The sequence below is a fragment of the Macrotis lagotis genome, chromosome 6 (assembly GCF_037893015.1).
Source record: "Macrotis lagotis isolate mMagLag1 chromosome 6, bilby.v1.9.chrom.fasta, whole genome shotgun sequence".
Classification (NCBI taxonomy): Eukaryota; Metazoa; Chordata; class Mammalia; order Peramelemorphia; family Peramelidae; genus Macrotis; species Macrotis lagotis.
The window spans coordinates 49962012-49979493 of record NC_133663.1 but is presented as its reverse complement, the minus strand read 5'-3'; the positions used below and the strand labels follow the sequence as shown (position 1 = coordinate 49979493).

The following is a 17482-nucleotide window of genomic DNA, read 5'->3' as shown; positions in this document are numbered from 1 at the left end:
TGTCAAGGACATGCCTGATCAAATAATTTATCACATTATATTCCAAATTTCTCATTAGCATGATTTTTGATAATAACTTACATAATAATTTTTAAAAGAAAATTTGCCAGATAATCCAGGTTGGTCAATTTATAAAATCAGTAGGAGTCTACTGCAGGGATGAAGGAAAGAATACTCTTTCTCTCTTTGTGTATTTATTGGTCTATCTCTTATCTCTCTTATGGACACAATAAGGAAATGGAACCTTTTCTTTCAAGGCAAGAATAAAATATTAATATGTAAAATCCCTGGTAGACATGATACAACACTTTAAATTCTCAATGAGGTGAATTTTATACCACAATAAGGTTTAAATGATTGATACCAGATTATTTCTTCAGACAAGGTTTTGATAGAGCTGGAGAAAAGAGAAAAAGAGGGAGTTGATGAAGATGTCCAAAGGTGAGAAAGAAAAGAAAAAAGAAAGAGGAATTCCAATTTTCCTTGTTTCATAATTTTAATCTGTTATTAATCCTGTGATCATCTTGAGCATATGTAAGTATTCAAGCACACCTATTATCCTTCCAAAATGAGCATCAAAAGTCCTGAAGGTCAAAGATCAATTTATAGAGAGATGATAGGTATATTTATTGATTAATTTCTATTTCTATATACCTTTATCTATCTCTGTATCTTTTCTATCTATATCTGTCTGTTCATGCCATCCATCTATCCATCCATCCATCCATCTATCTATCTATCTATCTATCTATCTATCTATCTATCTATCTATCTATCTATCTATCTATCTATCTAGAAACCCTAGAACATAGCTAGAACATAGAGGCTGCTCTATAGCCAATAATAGGTATATGGTGAATGAATTTATATGGACAAATGTAGGTGACACAATGTAAAGACATCTGTCTCTATTATTGATTCCTTTTCCTCCTCCAAACTAAGGTGGATGTCCCCAAAATCTCTACTCTCATGCATCTGTGTCTATCACTCTAGAGTTCAACTGTGTTTCAGTTATCTGCCCAATCTTCAGTCTCATTCACACTATAGACAAACGTATCTGTCTATCAGTGGTAACAACTCTACTTGGCTATTCTTTGGTCACTTCAAAAATCAATGTTCCAAACAACTACAGCAAAAATAATAAGAAAGAGCTTGCATTTATGTGTTTGTAGGCTTGTAAATTAATTTACATGTATTATGTCATTTGATCCTCATAATATCCCTTTGAGGTAGGCATTATTATCATCTTTATTTTGCAGCTGAGGAAACTGAGGCTAAGAGAATGAAAATAATACATTCAGGGTCAGCTATTTAAATGTCTGAAACAAAATTTGAATCCAGATCTTCCTGACTCCAAATTTAATACACCTTCTACTTGGTCTCCTCCTATGCAAATGACTGTTTTCTAATATTCTAATCAAGAAATCTTGGAATCATCAGTCAGTCATGAATTTATTAAGAACCTAGTATATGGGGCTGCTAGTTTAAAGCACCAGCCCTGGAGTCGAGTACCTGGGTTCAAATCCAGTCTTAGACACTTAATAATTACCTAGCTGTGTGGCCTTGGGCAAGCCACTTAACCCCACTTGCCTTGCAAAAACCTAAAAAGAACCTAGTATATGCCAGACACTGTACTGTACTGGAGTCAGAGAAAGGTAAAAACATGGAGTCTACTCTCAAATAGTAGCTCACATTGCAACCAGGGAGACAGCATGAAAACAATTCTACAAACCCAGAATATGCACACTATACATCTCAAAGGGAAAGCTAGGGAGAAGACAGAAGAGGGGAGATCAGGAATGTTTTCCTGTAATAGCTGGGGTTCCAGCTAAGTCTTGATAGAAGTCAAGAGGTAGAAGTGAGGAGTGAAAGCAACCTGGATATGAGTGTAAAGTCACAGGGTTGTTTTTCACTCTTTCTTGTCCCTTACCTCCTGTAATTAATGTCACCAAGTCCTAGCATTGATTCCTACAAAATCTCCCAATGACATTGAAAATCAACATATATATTTATCTAGTATATTCATACTTAGATCCTTAGGTTGAGTAGATTCAACTACCTGAGATAGATATTCCAGACCTGGAGGGCAGTTTGGGAGTGGAGGTGGTCCTGGCATCCATGATATCTGGGGAGGTTGAAGTGGATTCACATTCATGCCAGGCTGATACACAATTGGCTGGCCACCAGTTTGATACATGGGAATGGTGACACCAGGCTGATTCAGGCCTGGATAGCCCATTGGCACAGGAGGTCCTGAGTATATAGAAGAATTAGAATTTTAAAAAGAAAGAATTAGAGTCTTTTTGAAGATTAATTTTATACAAATTTCAATGTAGAATACAACAGAACTCTACTGATACAAGGTGTTTTTATACAGTTTTACAGAGTCTAGGCACCATGTTTCATACCACAGTTTGACCCTCTTTTAGGTCTCCCAATTGTCCAATATAATGTACACATCATGATTTATTAACTGAATTAATGAATATAATAATATGCAGATGTCTCTATCTTCATGAATTTATTCAATTTTGAGAGAACCAACTTCTATAGAGGAAAAAGATGCAGCAGAAAAGAACTTTGGTCTTGGAATCAAAGGACTTTAGTTCAAATTTTGACTCTTTCCATTTACTATGTACATGGACTTGGAAAAGTTACTTATCCTCTCTGAACCTCAATTTTCTCACCTGAAAAATAAGGAGAGTTAGATCTGATCTCTAAAGTTTATTCCAACTCTAAGATTCTATTATAAAACCAACTAGGAAAACAATATATTTTGCAAATATTTTATTTAACACTGTTTGAAATCTTATTTGTGGGGAGAAAACCCTACTACTTATAATATATATCTATATTATTATAAATTATATATCTATATTGTTAATCAATATTATTACATAAGCTATAGAAATTAAACATTCTAGAATGAATGTCTAAAATCTAAAATCAAAGGCTTTAAAAGTATTTATTTGGAGTTAAAATTATGGTTTGTTGTATAATCATTTTGTTAGTAGTTTTTTTAAGTACCTTCCTTTGTTACAAGTAGAGATTTTACATTAGTGAAGTATATTGGGAAGGAACTGGAATGTGATCAACAAAATTCTTTCATAATTCTCCCCAAAATTGTTCTTTAGAATCTGTGATTCAGACTGCTTCATTCGGGTTAAGAACTATATGCACTCATCTGTTTCTGCTCTGCTACTAACAGTAAAACTAATTCCCATATTTCTAAAGAAAATGAATAAGGATAGCATTGCTTTTCATAAGTCACCAATGTCTACTATCTATCAATCAATCTATCTACCTAAGTATATGTAGTTTGTCTATGTATCCCCACAGTCATGTATAAGTAGAAAATGTGAGAAAAAATTTTGTAAACCTTAGAGAACTATGTAAATCTAAATTATTATCATACTTGTGCATTTGTAGACACATTCTATTTACAAAATTAGTCAGACAACTTTCACATGAACACTCCTAGACAACTATATTATAAGAATAAATAGAGGTTAAAATCATGACTCGTTCAATCTGATGAGGCCATTTCTCCTTCATATATAACTACATTTCAGTAAAGTGTGTTTTGCTACTCATTTTCTACTATTTTAATATTTTATTAATGAATTATTTATATTTTCCCTTTTAAATATGCTGCCAATATGCTTTTCTTTCATTACTAAATATGATTTTGAATATATTTTGGAGAAAAATGCATGGCACTATATCTCCAAATCTATAATTCAAATTAATGGAAAAACTACAATTACAGAAATTTACCAGTTTTTAAAGAGAATGCATATTCCAAAAGATGTCACATTTGGAATAATGGATACTAACTCATACCACTAGATGGCGAACATAGCAAATTTTTTAAAATGAAATTTCAGTTGGAAATTCATTAAACAGTAAATGTATGCTTTTAATGACATTCTCTGCCAAACAGATTTTTTAAGTTTGCAGAGCTATAGTTCAGATATGCATTTCTCTTAGAGATAAGTTGCTATTTTAAATAAAAAGAATTTATTAATTTATAATTTTTAGAGATATATACAGAATTAATTAGCAGTTTTATAGAGTTTTAAAAGCTTAATTTCATATAAACAATGTAAGTAACATATAAAGCTCAGGAATTCATTCAAGAAGGAACATAAAATTGGAATGAGAATCCCAGGAGCAGTATGTCCATCTGCTGACATATACAATACTTTTCATATAAATGGTTGAATGTTACAAATAGTTATAATTGTTCAAAAATTGAGAAGGAAATGAGTGCTCCACCCTCTACTGCTTCGTTGTTAATCTAACCATCACAGTCACTTTGGTACATTTCCTTCTCTGCTACCCATGCCAAATATAGCATATACAGGTATTAAAAATAATAATGCACATTTATACTATGCTTTAAGTTTCATAAAATACTTTCTCTCAGGATCTTGTGAATGTGACACTACATATGATATTCATCCCTATTTTACATAATAAGAAATTGAATCTCTGAGAAACTGACTGGTCACATTCCCTGTTCCAAATTCAGAGTCCTTTTTATACCAAAGAAAAAAATTTGGATTATTAATTAGACCAATGGACTCTGCTCTAGAAATGTTAGGGGAAAGTGGAGGTGGGGGTGGGATAGAGGTAGTGGAGGATTTGGGATAGGTATAAGGTGATAGTTATGACAGGTAGTTAAGGATAAAACTTGGAGGGGCCTGGGAACGAGGGTTACACTGATCACTGCCTGAATATGACATAAGGAAAAGCATATATAAAACATTTCTTTCAAAGCACATGATAATGGTTCAGAACTCTCCTCCTCTACTGACCTGAGCCTAGGGCTGAGATTACCTTAGGACTAGCCATGTTCATTCCTTTATTCCTCTTTGGGCTCCTCTTTTCACTCTGCAGAATTCTTCCCTCCCTTTGTCCTTGCTTTCATGGGGTCCCTCCACCCCCTTCCTGAATTTTCCTACTTTTTTAAATGTATTATCTTCTCCTCTTAGAATATAAGTTCCTCAAGGGGGGAGGACTGTCTTTTTTCTAGTTGAATCCTCACCACTTGGCAATTGTTCTAAAAATATTTATGAACTTATTGAACTGAATTACTCATCCCTCACTGCAAAAAGTTTTTTCCAGTTTTTATAGAATACAAATTGTCTATTTTATCTTTGATAGTCACCTCTGTCTCCTTTAGCTAAGACTTATTTTCTTAGATATATTTAAAACAAACTAATAATGATGAAGATAAAAATAATTATAACTAAAATTTGCATATTGCAAATTGTATGTCTCCTTAGGTTCTCATAACAACCTGGGAAATAGCTCCTAATATTGTCATCTTTATAAGGAAAATGAGGCAGGCAGCTATTAAGTGACTTAATATCAACCCTAGTGATTGTCTGAGACTAGATTCATGCTCAGGTTTTCCCAAATTTTAGCCACAGCACTCTTTCTACTATACTATATTGTTCCCTTTAGGTACCTTCTTCGGTTCCTTATTTTTTTATATTAATTCTGTGACCTTTGATGCATCACTATATGTTGTGTGAGATGCTGGTCTAATTCTCATTTCTGCCAATTTTGAGTTTCCCCAACAATTATTGTCAAGAACATTTTATTCTTTAAACAATATACGTTATACACAGACCAGAGCTACACATTAACCAATGCCAACAATACAATGGCAATGACAATAGTGCTGGGAGAAAATGTATCTCCCTGAAACCTTGGCCATGAATCCTAAAACTGAGCCAAGGGAATCTGAAGATTGAACAAACCTGGTGGATAGTGGGAAGTGTAGGAAGGAGGGTTTTCAGGTCGTGGATTGGGTGATTTTCCAGCTTCATCTGTAGGTGCAGTAGGAACTGTGGGGGCTAGGAAGAAAAAACACAACTGTAAAAGAGAATATTATTCTATATTCAGAACATTGGGGACTTTCTAGGTAAAATTTTAGAAAAAATCATTTACATAAAATATACTGTGATATTTTTAACTTAGAAAAATGTGCCATGGATTAGAAACTAACATAAACTACTAATTTTAGATGTGTGTTTTTTTAAAATACTGTTTCCAAAGATCAAAATGAAGTAGAGAACTGAGCAATCTATAAATTGTATCAAAACAACAAAACTGTATTTTGGATAAACTGACATGAAATTGTGAGTCATTACAACCAGCTAAGAATGGATGCCCTACAACATACTGATTAATCTCCCAAATAGTTCCAAACATTTTGTTAATGTTTTACATGAATATCAAAGAAATAGATAATTCTAAGAGTTATTACTAAGGTGAGGCAACTGATACCTTGCCTTAGGGTATCAAAATTTAGAGTACCCACAATATTTAGGCTCCTTTAGCAAGGGAAACAACTGAGCTTAAGGGCTAATTAGGAAGAATAATTCATTAAAATAGAAAACTTCTAGAAGGAAAACTTTGACTTTCCCAAGGCTTTCCCCTAATCTTCCTAACTAAATTCTCCAGGTATCTAATTGCTAATTATACCTCTGAAAATATTTATCATATTGATGCAAATACTTTAACAGTTCAAGAATATGAGTTTTGATTAATATCATGAGTTTTCAATGACACAGATTGTGATACCTCCCCATTTTAGTAGAGCCCCAGCATGAGCTGCTGTTGTTGAAAGACAAAAGAAAAACACTTGGTAGCCATCATCTGGATAGGAAAGTTTGCAAACTGGTTTACCCAACCTAATCTAACATAATAAACATTTGGGAAAAAAAAAAGATTTACTATGTGTAAGACAGTAGGGACACTACCTAAATAATGACTGGAAGACAAAGTATAGTAAAAATAAAATATAAAAATAGAACAATCCCAATTTTGCAGGGAAATAGAAATTCACAGAAACACAGAAATGTTCCAAAATATATCTGTGAACATAGTTTGTATATATGTATATACTAGATAAATATCTCTTTTCAATTTAAATTTTCATGTTTTGTTTTTACTTTAAAAATATTTACAGATTATACACAGTCTATGAGACTTCTCATAACAAAATAAGCAGAACAATAGTATGACTCAAATCTGAAAGTATATGCTAGCACTTGAGTACACACTCACCTTGCATTTCTACAAGTTACAGACAATTCTGAAAAAGAAAACAAAACATTTCTATTTAAGTTCCTGAGAAACACTTCTTAAAAGTGGTATCAAATCACTCATAATTTTCATTGCAAAAAGAAGCCCCAATGTAACCATTTAAAATACCAGTCAATCCAATGTTTGTTTTATGAATATTTGCTTTCATGAATGAATGACCCCATGGATGTGATGTTACAGTGACTTGACCTAGGTCAAAATCACTCTATTTTTTCAAGAAGATAGCCAAAGTAGGAATGCCATTTTTGAATATCATCAGCTTTATTTCCATAGTGGCATGAGGGAGAGGGAGAGGGAGAGGGAGAGGGAGAGGGAGAGAACCTCTGACCAACTACCTAGGGGTTCCTCTCACTAAGAAAAAAAATCATTTCACAGACATATTTTTGTATTTATAACATGCATAGACTTTAACAGTAATACAGCGACATGTGGTATAATAGGAGAATACTGGAATTAGAAAACCTGGTTCAGATTCTACCTCTGATAATACAACATCTCTGGAACTCAGTTTCCTCTCCTGTCAGATGAGAGAGCTGAATTATCTGATCTCTGAGATTTCTTCAAGCTTTAATCCATCATAATTATATTTATAAAATATAGATGTCAATTTAGTTATTCAATGATATTCAAAAAAATTTAAGAAAATTACAGAATCACATTTAGAATATTTCAGATACTATAGGCAGGGCTAAAAGTGAAATGAACTCTAAAACCAACAAATTAAAAATCCAATTAATTAATAATAATCACAACTAAAATTAATGATAATCCTTTAAATAATTGCTAACTCCTTTCCTCATAATGACAATGTTGGAAAATTAAGGAAGATGAGTAAACTGACCCTTCCAAGACACTCAGTTTCCTCATTTGCAAAATGAGAATTTCAGAATCTATGATATCATATTATGTATATATATATATGTATACAATAATACAAACCTAGAAGTCTAAGATTTTGAATTGGATTTTGAATTAAAGTGTCCCATTCACTACACTGCCTTTTTCCATATAATATGCAACAGGTGCACTTCTCATCAATCACTTTTTATATAATTCTTTAATAGCAATAAATGCATCTTAATAACATAGTTATTTTAAACTTTACAATTTTCACTCACAATAAACCTTTGAGATAGTTATTTATATCTCCATTTTATAGATAAAGAAATTGATTGTGCTCAAAAGATCTGAGTAATTTTTCTAGGATTAAAAAAACTGTTAAGTAGAATTACATATCCACATATATCCAACACACACACACACACATTTATACATACACCCACTATTCACTGCATTACACTGATTTTCTCACTAACAAGCTTTCTTGATTTTAGCAACATTGGTTAGTCATTCAGTTAGTTTCTAAGAAAATATAGTTTGGGGTCCAATTGTACCAGGGAAAAAAGTGATGTCTAAAAAAGATTATTTTTCTTATAGAGGTCAGAGTGTGTGTTATATGCATGTGTCTAAATACATACATATATATATATATATATAATATATATATATATATATATATATATATATATATATATATATATAGAGAGAGAGAGAGAGAGAGAGAGAGAGTTATACATGGAACTACAAGTGAATTAATCCATACAATTAAATGTTAAGAATATTAATCATTTGTAATGTTTGTCACTAGCTAGTAGAAAAATAAATAATACTAGTCATTCATCTTCATCAGTTAGGTGGGTAATTTTCAATGCCCTAATAAATCTCTAGCAAGAGAATTTGAAAAATTCTCCTAAAAATTTCCCCTAATGTATCTATGTTAGCAAGCATTTTCATTTTATTATTGTGTTTTAAATCAAAATACAGAAATAAAGTTGATGTGGAACCAGTCTAGTGTTGAGTAAAAGTAATGAAAATCTTGTTAAAAATTTAAAATCCAACATCAAAATTAAGTTTAAATATGATTATTATATCATTTAAACATTTATTTCATTTAAAATGGTATTGATAACCAATGAAATTTGAAAAGTAAACAAATTTGAATGTGAAGTTTTGTAGGTAAAATATTCCTGCTGGAGTATTTCTTTTAATTCTTACAGAATTTCCCACATAAAATATTCATATGGCAGATGAGTTTGTGAATCAGAAGGGAAAAAGAGAAAAAAAATGGATGTATGACAAAAGAATAAACTGAAAATGAGACCAAGCTGAATAGTCAAAGTTATAGTTGATGAGAGGAATTCCAGTCAGTATTTTTTCTCTTGTTTTCTCAGATATCAATCTTATTTTATTCAAAATCATGTTATTGTTGACTTACATGTATTATATAGGTATATACATATATTTCAATATAGAACAAAGTCTATAAATTTAAATGAGAATGAAATTGCATAGTATAATCTCCCTCTCCCCCCACCCATTCCCATCTAGAGGGTCAAATCCAAGCCTCCACACCCCATGAATAGAACACTGATCATGGAGTCAGGAAAACTTAGTTTCAAATCCTTCCTCAAACAGTAATTATTGTGCAATGCTGTCAACTTAATCTCTTTGGGCCTCAATTTCCCCAGTTGTAAAATGAAGATTCTGGCCTAGATGACCCCTAAGGTACCTTTAAGCCCTACAACAGCCATTCTTAATTTGTTTTCTGTTCTTTTGACCTTTGTGGTATTCCGGTGAACTATATAAGCCTCACCAATGAGAATGTTTGTTACCCCAGCTCCTCAGCCTTTTCACCCTTTCCTTTTTCTCCTCCCCTCCTATCCCTTCTTTTTCCCCTTTTCCTCCTTTCTTCCTCCCTCTCCTTCCTATTCCCATCATCCCCTCCTTCCCCAACCTAGAGGATGCTATGATGGAGATGGTCTAGGAGGTCCCAGAGCCCCTGTGGGGGACATCAGGAGGTTGTACCAGGGCATGCTCTCCAAAATGACCATGTACCTAATTGCCACCAGCAAAGACTCTAAAACTGGTGGAAAATATTAACAAATTAACTAGCTTGAAGTATCTGGAAATGAAAGACATTGCAGTAACCATAAGAAAAAAACCTAAAGGACTTAAACCAGAAATAGGCAACACTTCAGCCTTATCCGGATGAAGTAATAGTCCTTGTGCAAGCAGCTTACAAGATGGAGGCTTATTCAAAGAAATTGGAAGTAAGGTACCAGAAGTTAGAGATGAAAGATTTCTTTAGCATAAAGACCTTAAGTACCAGAATGTTTTTGAAGAGTTGAAATTCATGGGATGGAACTTATATGCTCAAGGAAGTCCTTTTGATCCCAAAAGAATCCCAGCCCTGTCTTTGGTTGGCTGTGTATCTGGTCACCCCTTCATGTTTTCCTAACACTCTACCCACCCACTGGACCTTCATCTTACCATGCACTCAGGACCAAGGCTCAGAAATCAGGATAAACGCTATCTGGAACAGACCCAAAGGAGAGCTCTGGTTCCCTGTCTTCTCTGTGCTACCCTGCTTCCCATACTCTGTTGTTGAACTAAAAAAAATGCCAATATAGGACTCTGAAAACAAAAGATAGTGTTTGGGGCAGCTAGTGGTACAGTGGATAGAGCATGGGTCCTGGAGTCAGGACTACCTGAATTCAAATCTAGCCTCAGACACTTAATAATTAGCTGTGTGGCCTTGGGCAAGCCACTTAACCCCACTGCTTTGCAAAAAAAAAAAATAAACCTAAAAAAGATAATGTGTGTTGCCTAAATTCATAATTGAAGGAAATGTTAAATATCCCTGTAAATAAAGACCTTTGTTTTTTCCTCTTGAAGTTAATGGACTCTGAAATTTATCCATATACCCCTGAGGGATCTGTACCCTAAATTAAGAATTGCTACTCTAAATCTATAATCCCACACTCAATGCTTTACTTCTGTTTTTTTTTATAGGCAAGACCTTTCTCAATGATATTGCTATATAGGGTGATAGAGGGGAACCAGTACTAACTCTGGAGGGAGATCAAATCCTACTTGTGATACACATTAGTTAGTTGTGTAGAGACTGGTCCAACCATTTATGTAGGAAAAGTCAAATAGCAAAGAATGCCTACTGCCCATAGTAGGCATGCACTTAAATGGCCATCCCATTGAGTTAACCCATTAGATTATCATGAAAAGCAATGACATCTGCATGAAAATATTAACTCCTTAAGAGTAAGGATTATTTCAGTCATCGTATTTGTATTTCCATGGCCAACGGCAGAACTCAGAAGATAGCAGGCACTATGAATGTATGTTGAGTGATTAGTTGATGGAAAGCTGGAGTCTAGAATTAAATATTAGGCTAGAAATCAATTTTAGGAATTTGCACAATATTTTCAAAAATCCTATGTGATTCCTTAACACAAAAAAATTTCAACATCAATATTCTTGGGCTTTGTGATGTCTATGAAGGAGACTAACATAGAAAGAGAGCATGTTGAAGAATTGTGAAAGTATAGTCATTATCCCCAAATACATTATAGCCTCATTATTCTCTGATGTCATATAATAATCCCCTAGCTTCACCATCTCAGAAGAACCAGAATTTCAGATGATTGCAAAAGGCAATGGAAAAGGACGTGGTGGATGAGTTAGGATGCAACACATTACCAAAAATGGTTTATGTAAGGATGTTTATGTACTTCTTGTAAGAAGTAGAATAAAGGACATGTATTGAATCAGACAGTGCACAATAATAGTAAAGGTAATAATAATATCTGACATTTAAATAGCACTTCCACATTCCCTGTGAAGTAAGTGCAGTTATTATCTCCACTTTATAGATGAGGAAAATTGAAGTTAAGTGGTTCCATGACTTGAACAAAGTCACTAACCTATTAAATATCCAAGATAAGATTTTAGCTGGTTTTCATGAATTCAAGTCCATTGTACCAATTAACCTGAGTATTACACTTATATCTACAAAGTATTAAAAATCCCAGAGGAAGACTTCCACTACATTAGGTATATCCCCTATAAAGGATTTAAGGAAGGAAAATGTAGTCAAGAGCTCCACAAAATCTACAGTAGCTTATAATCTACACTTTACTTTATCTCAATTCAGCATGCATTAGAGCTTCAGCTATGTAAAAGTCCCTAAATGAGGTGTTTGATATATAAAGTCTGATCATGATTTTCTGGGACTTTTCAGTTGGGGATTTCTTTAATATATTTTTATTATACTTTTTAAAGATGCATTTATTATTTTTAATTTGTCTTCTTGTTATTAAAATTTTAACAATTTTCTTTCATATGTTCTTGAAATATGAAATTCATGTTCTATCTGAGGATGGGTGATTGTCATGACTTTAAGTCCAATGAATCTTAAATTATTTCTCTTTGATATTTCCCAAGGCAGATTTTTAAAATTTAAATAACTTACATTTTCTTCTAATTTTTCTCAAACTTGACTTAATTTTAATATTTCTTTTCTCATATTAAGAATTGAGCTACATGGTCTCTGAATTTTTGTCAACTCTGAGATTCTTTGTTCTGAGTTCTTTGTTAATTAAAAAGATTTGTAATATGAATGAATTTCTTATTCCTCAGTTGCTCTTAATAAAATTAAATGATTCAGAGAGCAATATAACTGAGGATAAATATTCAACATTCTTTTGAACATGAAAGTAAAAATGATATAAAAAGTCTCCATTACTGGCATTTTAATTTTAAAAGTCAAATATTTTATATAAGCATTCAGTTCTAGTTTAGAACTGAAAAGAGTATTTAAAATGTATGGCAATTAAAAAATTTCAAATTTTTCTATGAATATTCTTTGTCCTCAAAATGTTATATGAAAATTTCAGCTATAGAAACAGTAAGTTGACAAGGCAGGAAGAATTTAAAGTGTATTTCAATCCTATAAGCATATATTAGGCATCTAGTCCACAGATTATTAATCTTTTTGGTGAAATGGAGCCCTATAGAAGTCTGCTAAAGTCTGTGAACCTTTATCAGAATAAATTTTTAAAATATATTTAATAAAATACTTAGTATTACAAAAGGAAACTAATTAAATTGTAATATAGTTATCTAAATATTTTTTAAATGATCATGTTAACAACTTCTAAAAAATAAAAACTTTCCAAATTGGAAAATTGGAAAATACCAGTCCCAAGTGGGAGTGATGTGAGAGATTTTGAAGGGAGGAGCAAAGTCATTAGATTTTTTTTGAGTCCAATTTCTCATAAATTCACTCCCTTTTGGCAAAAAACAAAACAAAACAAAACAAAAAACAATGCTCAAATCAATGTCAGCAAAAGTGAGATTAACATGGAACACTCACTCCCACTATTCCCAGAGGAGGCTTGGTTACTAGGTGGAAGGTTAAGCCTAGGGGGGGAAAAAAGGAAAAAAGACCTTCCTTTGGAAGTGGGGGTCAGTGATTAGGCTAGCAGTTATGAAGATGCTTCTCACCAGTCCCAACTTGCAGCCATTAGGATGGGAATTGATGACATTTCTTTTTTTTATTTTAGTTTTTTCCAATTACATATAAAGATAATTTTCAACATTCATTTTTTGTAATATTTTGAGTTCCACATTTTTTTCTCCTTCCTACCCTCTTCCCTCCCCATACAATCATGTTAAATATATTTCATTTATTGTCATTTCTTATGGTTTAGGGAGCCTAGGAGGCATTAGGGCACTTGGGAGCCACTGTTTCTTAAATCCATTCAGTTTTTTCCCTTTTTCTCAAACTACTAGGCCTCCCATATTTCTGTTCTTTATACATATTCTTCCCAGAAAGCTAGAGAAGAGTTCCTGAAGGGATGGAGACTCAATGGCCTATAGAGCCGTTACATTATTGAGTCTACATTGGAACCTTCCATTGGAATCACAATGACAAGTTTACATCTTTCTCCTACCTTATAGTCCAAAGTACCTAAATATGCCCATATAAAGATTTAAAGATTTTGAGGGCCACCTACCATCTTTCAACCTTTGGGAGGCAGCAATGTATATGATGAAAAGACTTGGATTTAGAGTTAGAAGACCCTGTTCATATCCTGGTTCTGTTACTATCTGTGAACTACCTATGGGCAAATGACTTTAACTCCTCTGGGCTACTGTCTTCAAATATAAAGTAGTTGATTGGAAATTCTTCTTCATCTCCAAGACTGTAATTCTATGACAGTGAATATGAATCTGTGATTACATTATTTTATAATAATATATTATGTATATTGTGTGGTGATAGAAAGTAAAATAAAGTATTAAATTTATTTGAATGAATATGGATTAAGAAAATTATTAACACATTGTTTTGCAAAATGTAGATTTTTGGGGGGGGGGATAAAAGACACCAGCATCACAGCATGAAATTTGAAAATCATTTCTGCAGTATGTGTAAGGTTCTCTATCAGACATTATTAGAGATATAAAAATAAGATTGGCCCTGATCTCAACCAGTTTATAAACTAGTAAATATATAATCATTAACAAGAGGAAATGACTATAAATGTTTAATGATGATTTTATGATGTTTCAATACTGCTAAAATTAAGATTATTTTTCTTTGTGACCAAAAAAATCCATTATGACATAATGAAGATAATAAAATGTAAAATAAATTTCTTGGAAGGAGATGGGTTACTCCTATGTTTTTTATTTATTTTAAAAACGTATACAAAATTGAGACTTCCATATATTTGTTGATATAGAATTACCTATTCATGTGTCATTTCAAGTCTTTAAAATGTCTTTTATATAATAGGTCTTCAAAAAATACTTTGGATGGATATATGAAGAACAAGGCACTTAATCACTTAAAATGTGCAAAATACTGTGTAAGATGGATGAATAACCTTACCAGAAGCATTCATGCAAATGAATTTTTGAGCTAATATGCATTTAAAAATTAGAATTCAAAGGAGAAAATAAATTCATGTTTGGTCCAGTGACTCTGAATTTGATTTACTTCCATTACAAATAGAATCTGATGTAGTTGCCTCATTTATAATAACATGAAGGATGATCTAATTAGAATTGTCATAGATTTTTTAAAAGGCTGATTCTTTAATATTCTAAATGCATTTTGGATCCACTTATCTTCTTCCTGGGGATTCTGGGATTTTTCACTAATTCAGTTAGGTAAAAGTCAAGCAGAAATGGATAAATATTACAAGATCACTTCCTCCATTGTCGTGGAAGAGAAACTACTTCTATGAAACCAGCTAGTTTTAAATATCTTACTTTAAAGGATAATAATGAGAACATTTTTAAATAAATGAGAATTATTATGATAGTTATATTAATCAAATTTGAAAAGTCCTAAAGTTCAAAAAATATTTGTGATCTCCCCATTCCCACCACTACCCAATGGATTTTTATAATTTTTAGGAGTATGAGGAAGTACCAAGAGCAGATTCACCTTCTTAATTCTTCTTAGATGAATATCAAAAATAGCTCATGCTTTCCAAGAATCTTACTATATATATATGAGATAGACAGGGATAATTAAGAGTTAAGCATGATTTTTATACAGGCAATAGGTCTACTTTTTGATTGATTAAAAACAGAAGAGACCCTCTCAGATTTGAGTATATCACTTTGCAGTTTTGTAAAGGATGTGAGACTTTGAGTAGTTCATTTTCATATGAAAATTTCAGGAAAGAAGCTGTACTAAAAAAAAGGAACTGAACTTGTTTTAGGAACTTTCTTGTTAGTATGTTTACAGTAAAGAAGTCCCTGAACCTCAGAGCTATTTTGTGATTACTGGCCCAAACCATCGTCTAGATATGAATGCCTAGCATGCAGAAATGAAAATTTAAGAAATTTACTGGATAATCAAATAAGCTATGATGAGGTCTCGCTCACTAAGGGACCAGCCCTGTACCAGTAAGTATACTTGGAGGGGGTGAGCAAGGGGGAAGGGAGGGTATAATTTTTCAGACTATATGTTCACATTGACTAGTGGAAACATGCCCAAAAGTTGCAATCAGAATGAGCCATACCATGCAGGAATTTATGAAAGGCGCCCATGCATTTTTAGAGTAGGAAGAGAAAATTTGTGAATCAATCAATCAATCAATAAGCACCTATTATGTGACATTGAGGATTCCCTCCAAAAAACTTAAGTTCTCACATGCACACACGCACACTCACCAAACACAAGCATAATTAGATACAAAATAGAGATAGTCAGGTACATATACATATACATTTCTTTCTCTCTTTCTCTCTCTCTCTCTCTGAGAGAGAGAGAGAGAGAGAGAGAGAGAGAGAGAGAGAGAGAGAGAGAGAGAGAGAGAGAGAGAAGGGAAGGGAAGAGAAGGGAGGGGAGTGGAGGGGAGGGGAGGGGAGGGGAGGGGAGGGAAGGGGAGTGGAGGGGAGTGGAGGGGAGGGGAGGGGAGGGGAGGGGAGGGGGAGGGAAGGGAAGGGAAGGGCAGGGAAGGGCAGGGAAGGGCAGGGAAGGGCAGGGAAGGGCAGGGAAGGGCAGGGAAGGGAAGGGAAGGGCAGGGCAGGGCAGGGCAGGGCAGGGCAGGGCAGGGCAGGGCAGGGCAGGGCAGGGAAGGGAAGGGAAGGGAAGGGAAGGGAAGGGAAGGGAAGGGAAGGGAAGGGAAGGGAAGGGCAGGGCAGGGCAGGGCAGGGCAGGGCAGGGCAGGGCAGGGCAGGGCAGGGCAGGGCAGGGCAGGGCAGGGCAGGGAAGGGAAGGGAAGGGAAGGGCAGGGCAGGGCAGGGCAGGGCAGGGCAGGGCAGGGCAGGGCAGGGCAGGGAAGGGAAGGGAAGGGAAGGGAAGGGAAGGGAAGGGAATGGAAATAACAGAGACAAAGTGATGGGAGTGGGTACCAATAGCTGGAAAGGACTTCAGTTCCATTTTCAAGCATGATTCTCATTTGGTAAAGGAATTACATTTATTCTGCTTGACCCTAGAGGGGATATTTGGGAACAGGATGTTGAAATTTCAGGGAGATAGATTTCATCTCTATGTGAGGAAGAATTTTCTAATATTGAAAGCTAGTTCAGTGAATTATATTAGATCATCACTTTGGACAATCAATCCCCATTACTCGATGAGCACTCGTCAAGACTACCATAGAGTGATTTCTTTCCAGGTGCAAGTTGAACTAGATTCTCTCTGAATTACCTCTAGTTCTGAGATAAGGACGAACTTGTAATCGAGCTGATTTTTTTGTCATACTTCTTTTGAAGGGGTGAAGGGAGGAGAGCACAGGGGAAGTAATGAAATTCAAATCAGTCAATTTTGTTACACAATTAGCAAAATTTAGCAACTATGACATTGGATTAGGTAAAGGAACACACTAACTCAGCAAAAAGTGATTAATCATTGATATTCTCCATATTAATGTCACAAAACATCTTGTCATGTCATTTGATTCTTAAAAAATTTGTAGAGGGGCGGCTAGGTGGCATAGTGGATAAAGCACCAGCCCTGGACTCAGGAGTACCTGGGTTC

The 17482-nt window shown here is 34.0% G+C and overlaps 1 protein-coding gene across 6 annotated transcripts in view; it reads right to left on the bottom strand.

The window, feature by feature from the left end:
• The window catches only part of LOC141490825 (phospholipid scramblase 4-like), a 61521-nt gene that overhangs the window by 19837 nt on the left and 24202 nt on the right, over window positions 1-17482 (bottom strand). For all 6 annotated transcript variants that reach the window (XM_074191131.1, XM_074191126.1, XM_074191128.1 and 3 more), the window contains 3 exons: window positions 7084-7111; window positions 5772-5867; window positions 2060-2253 (listed from right to left, as the gene is read on the bottom strand). In XM_074191131.1, coding sequence (XP_074047232.1) covers window positions 2060-2253; window positions 5772-5867; window positions 7084-7090 — 297 coding nt within the window. In that variant the 5' untranslated portion in view covers window positions 7091-7111. The remainder of the gene's footprint in view (window positions 1-2059; window positions 2254-5771; window positions 5868-7083; window positions 7112-17482) is intronic.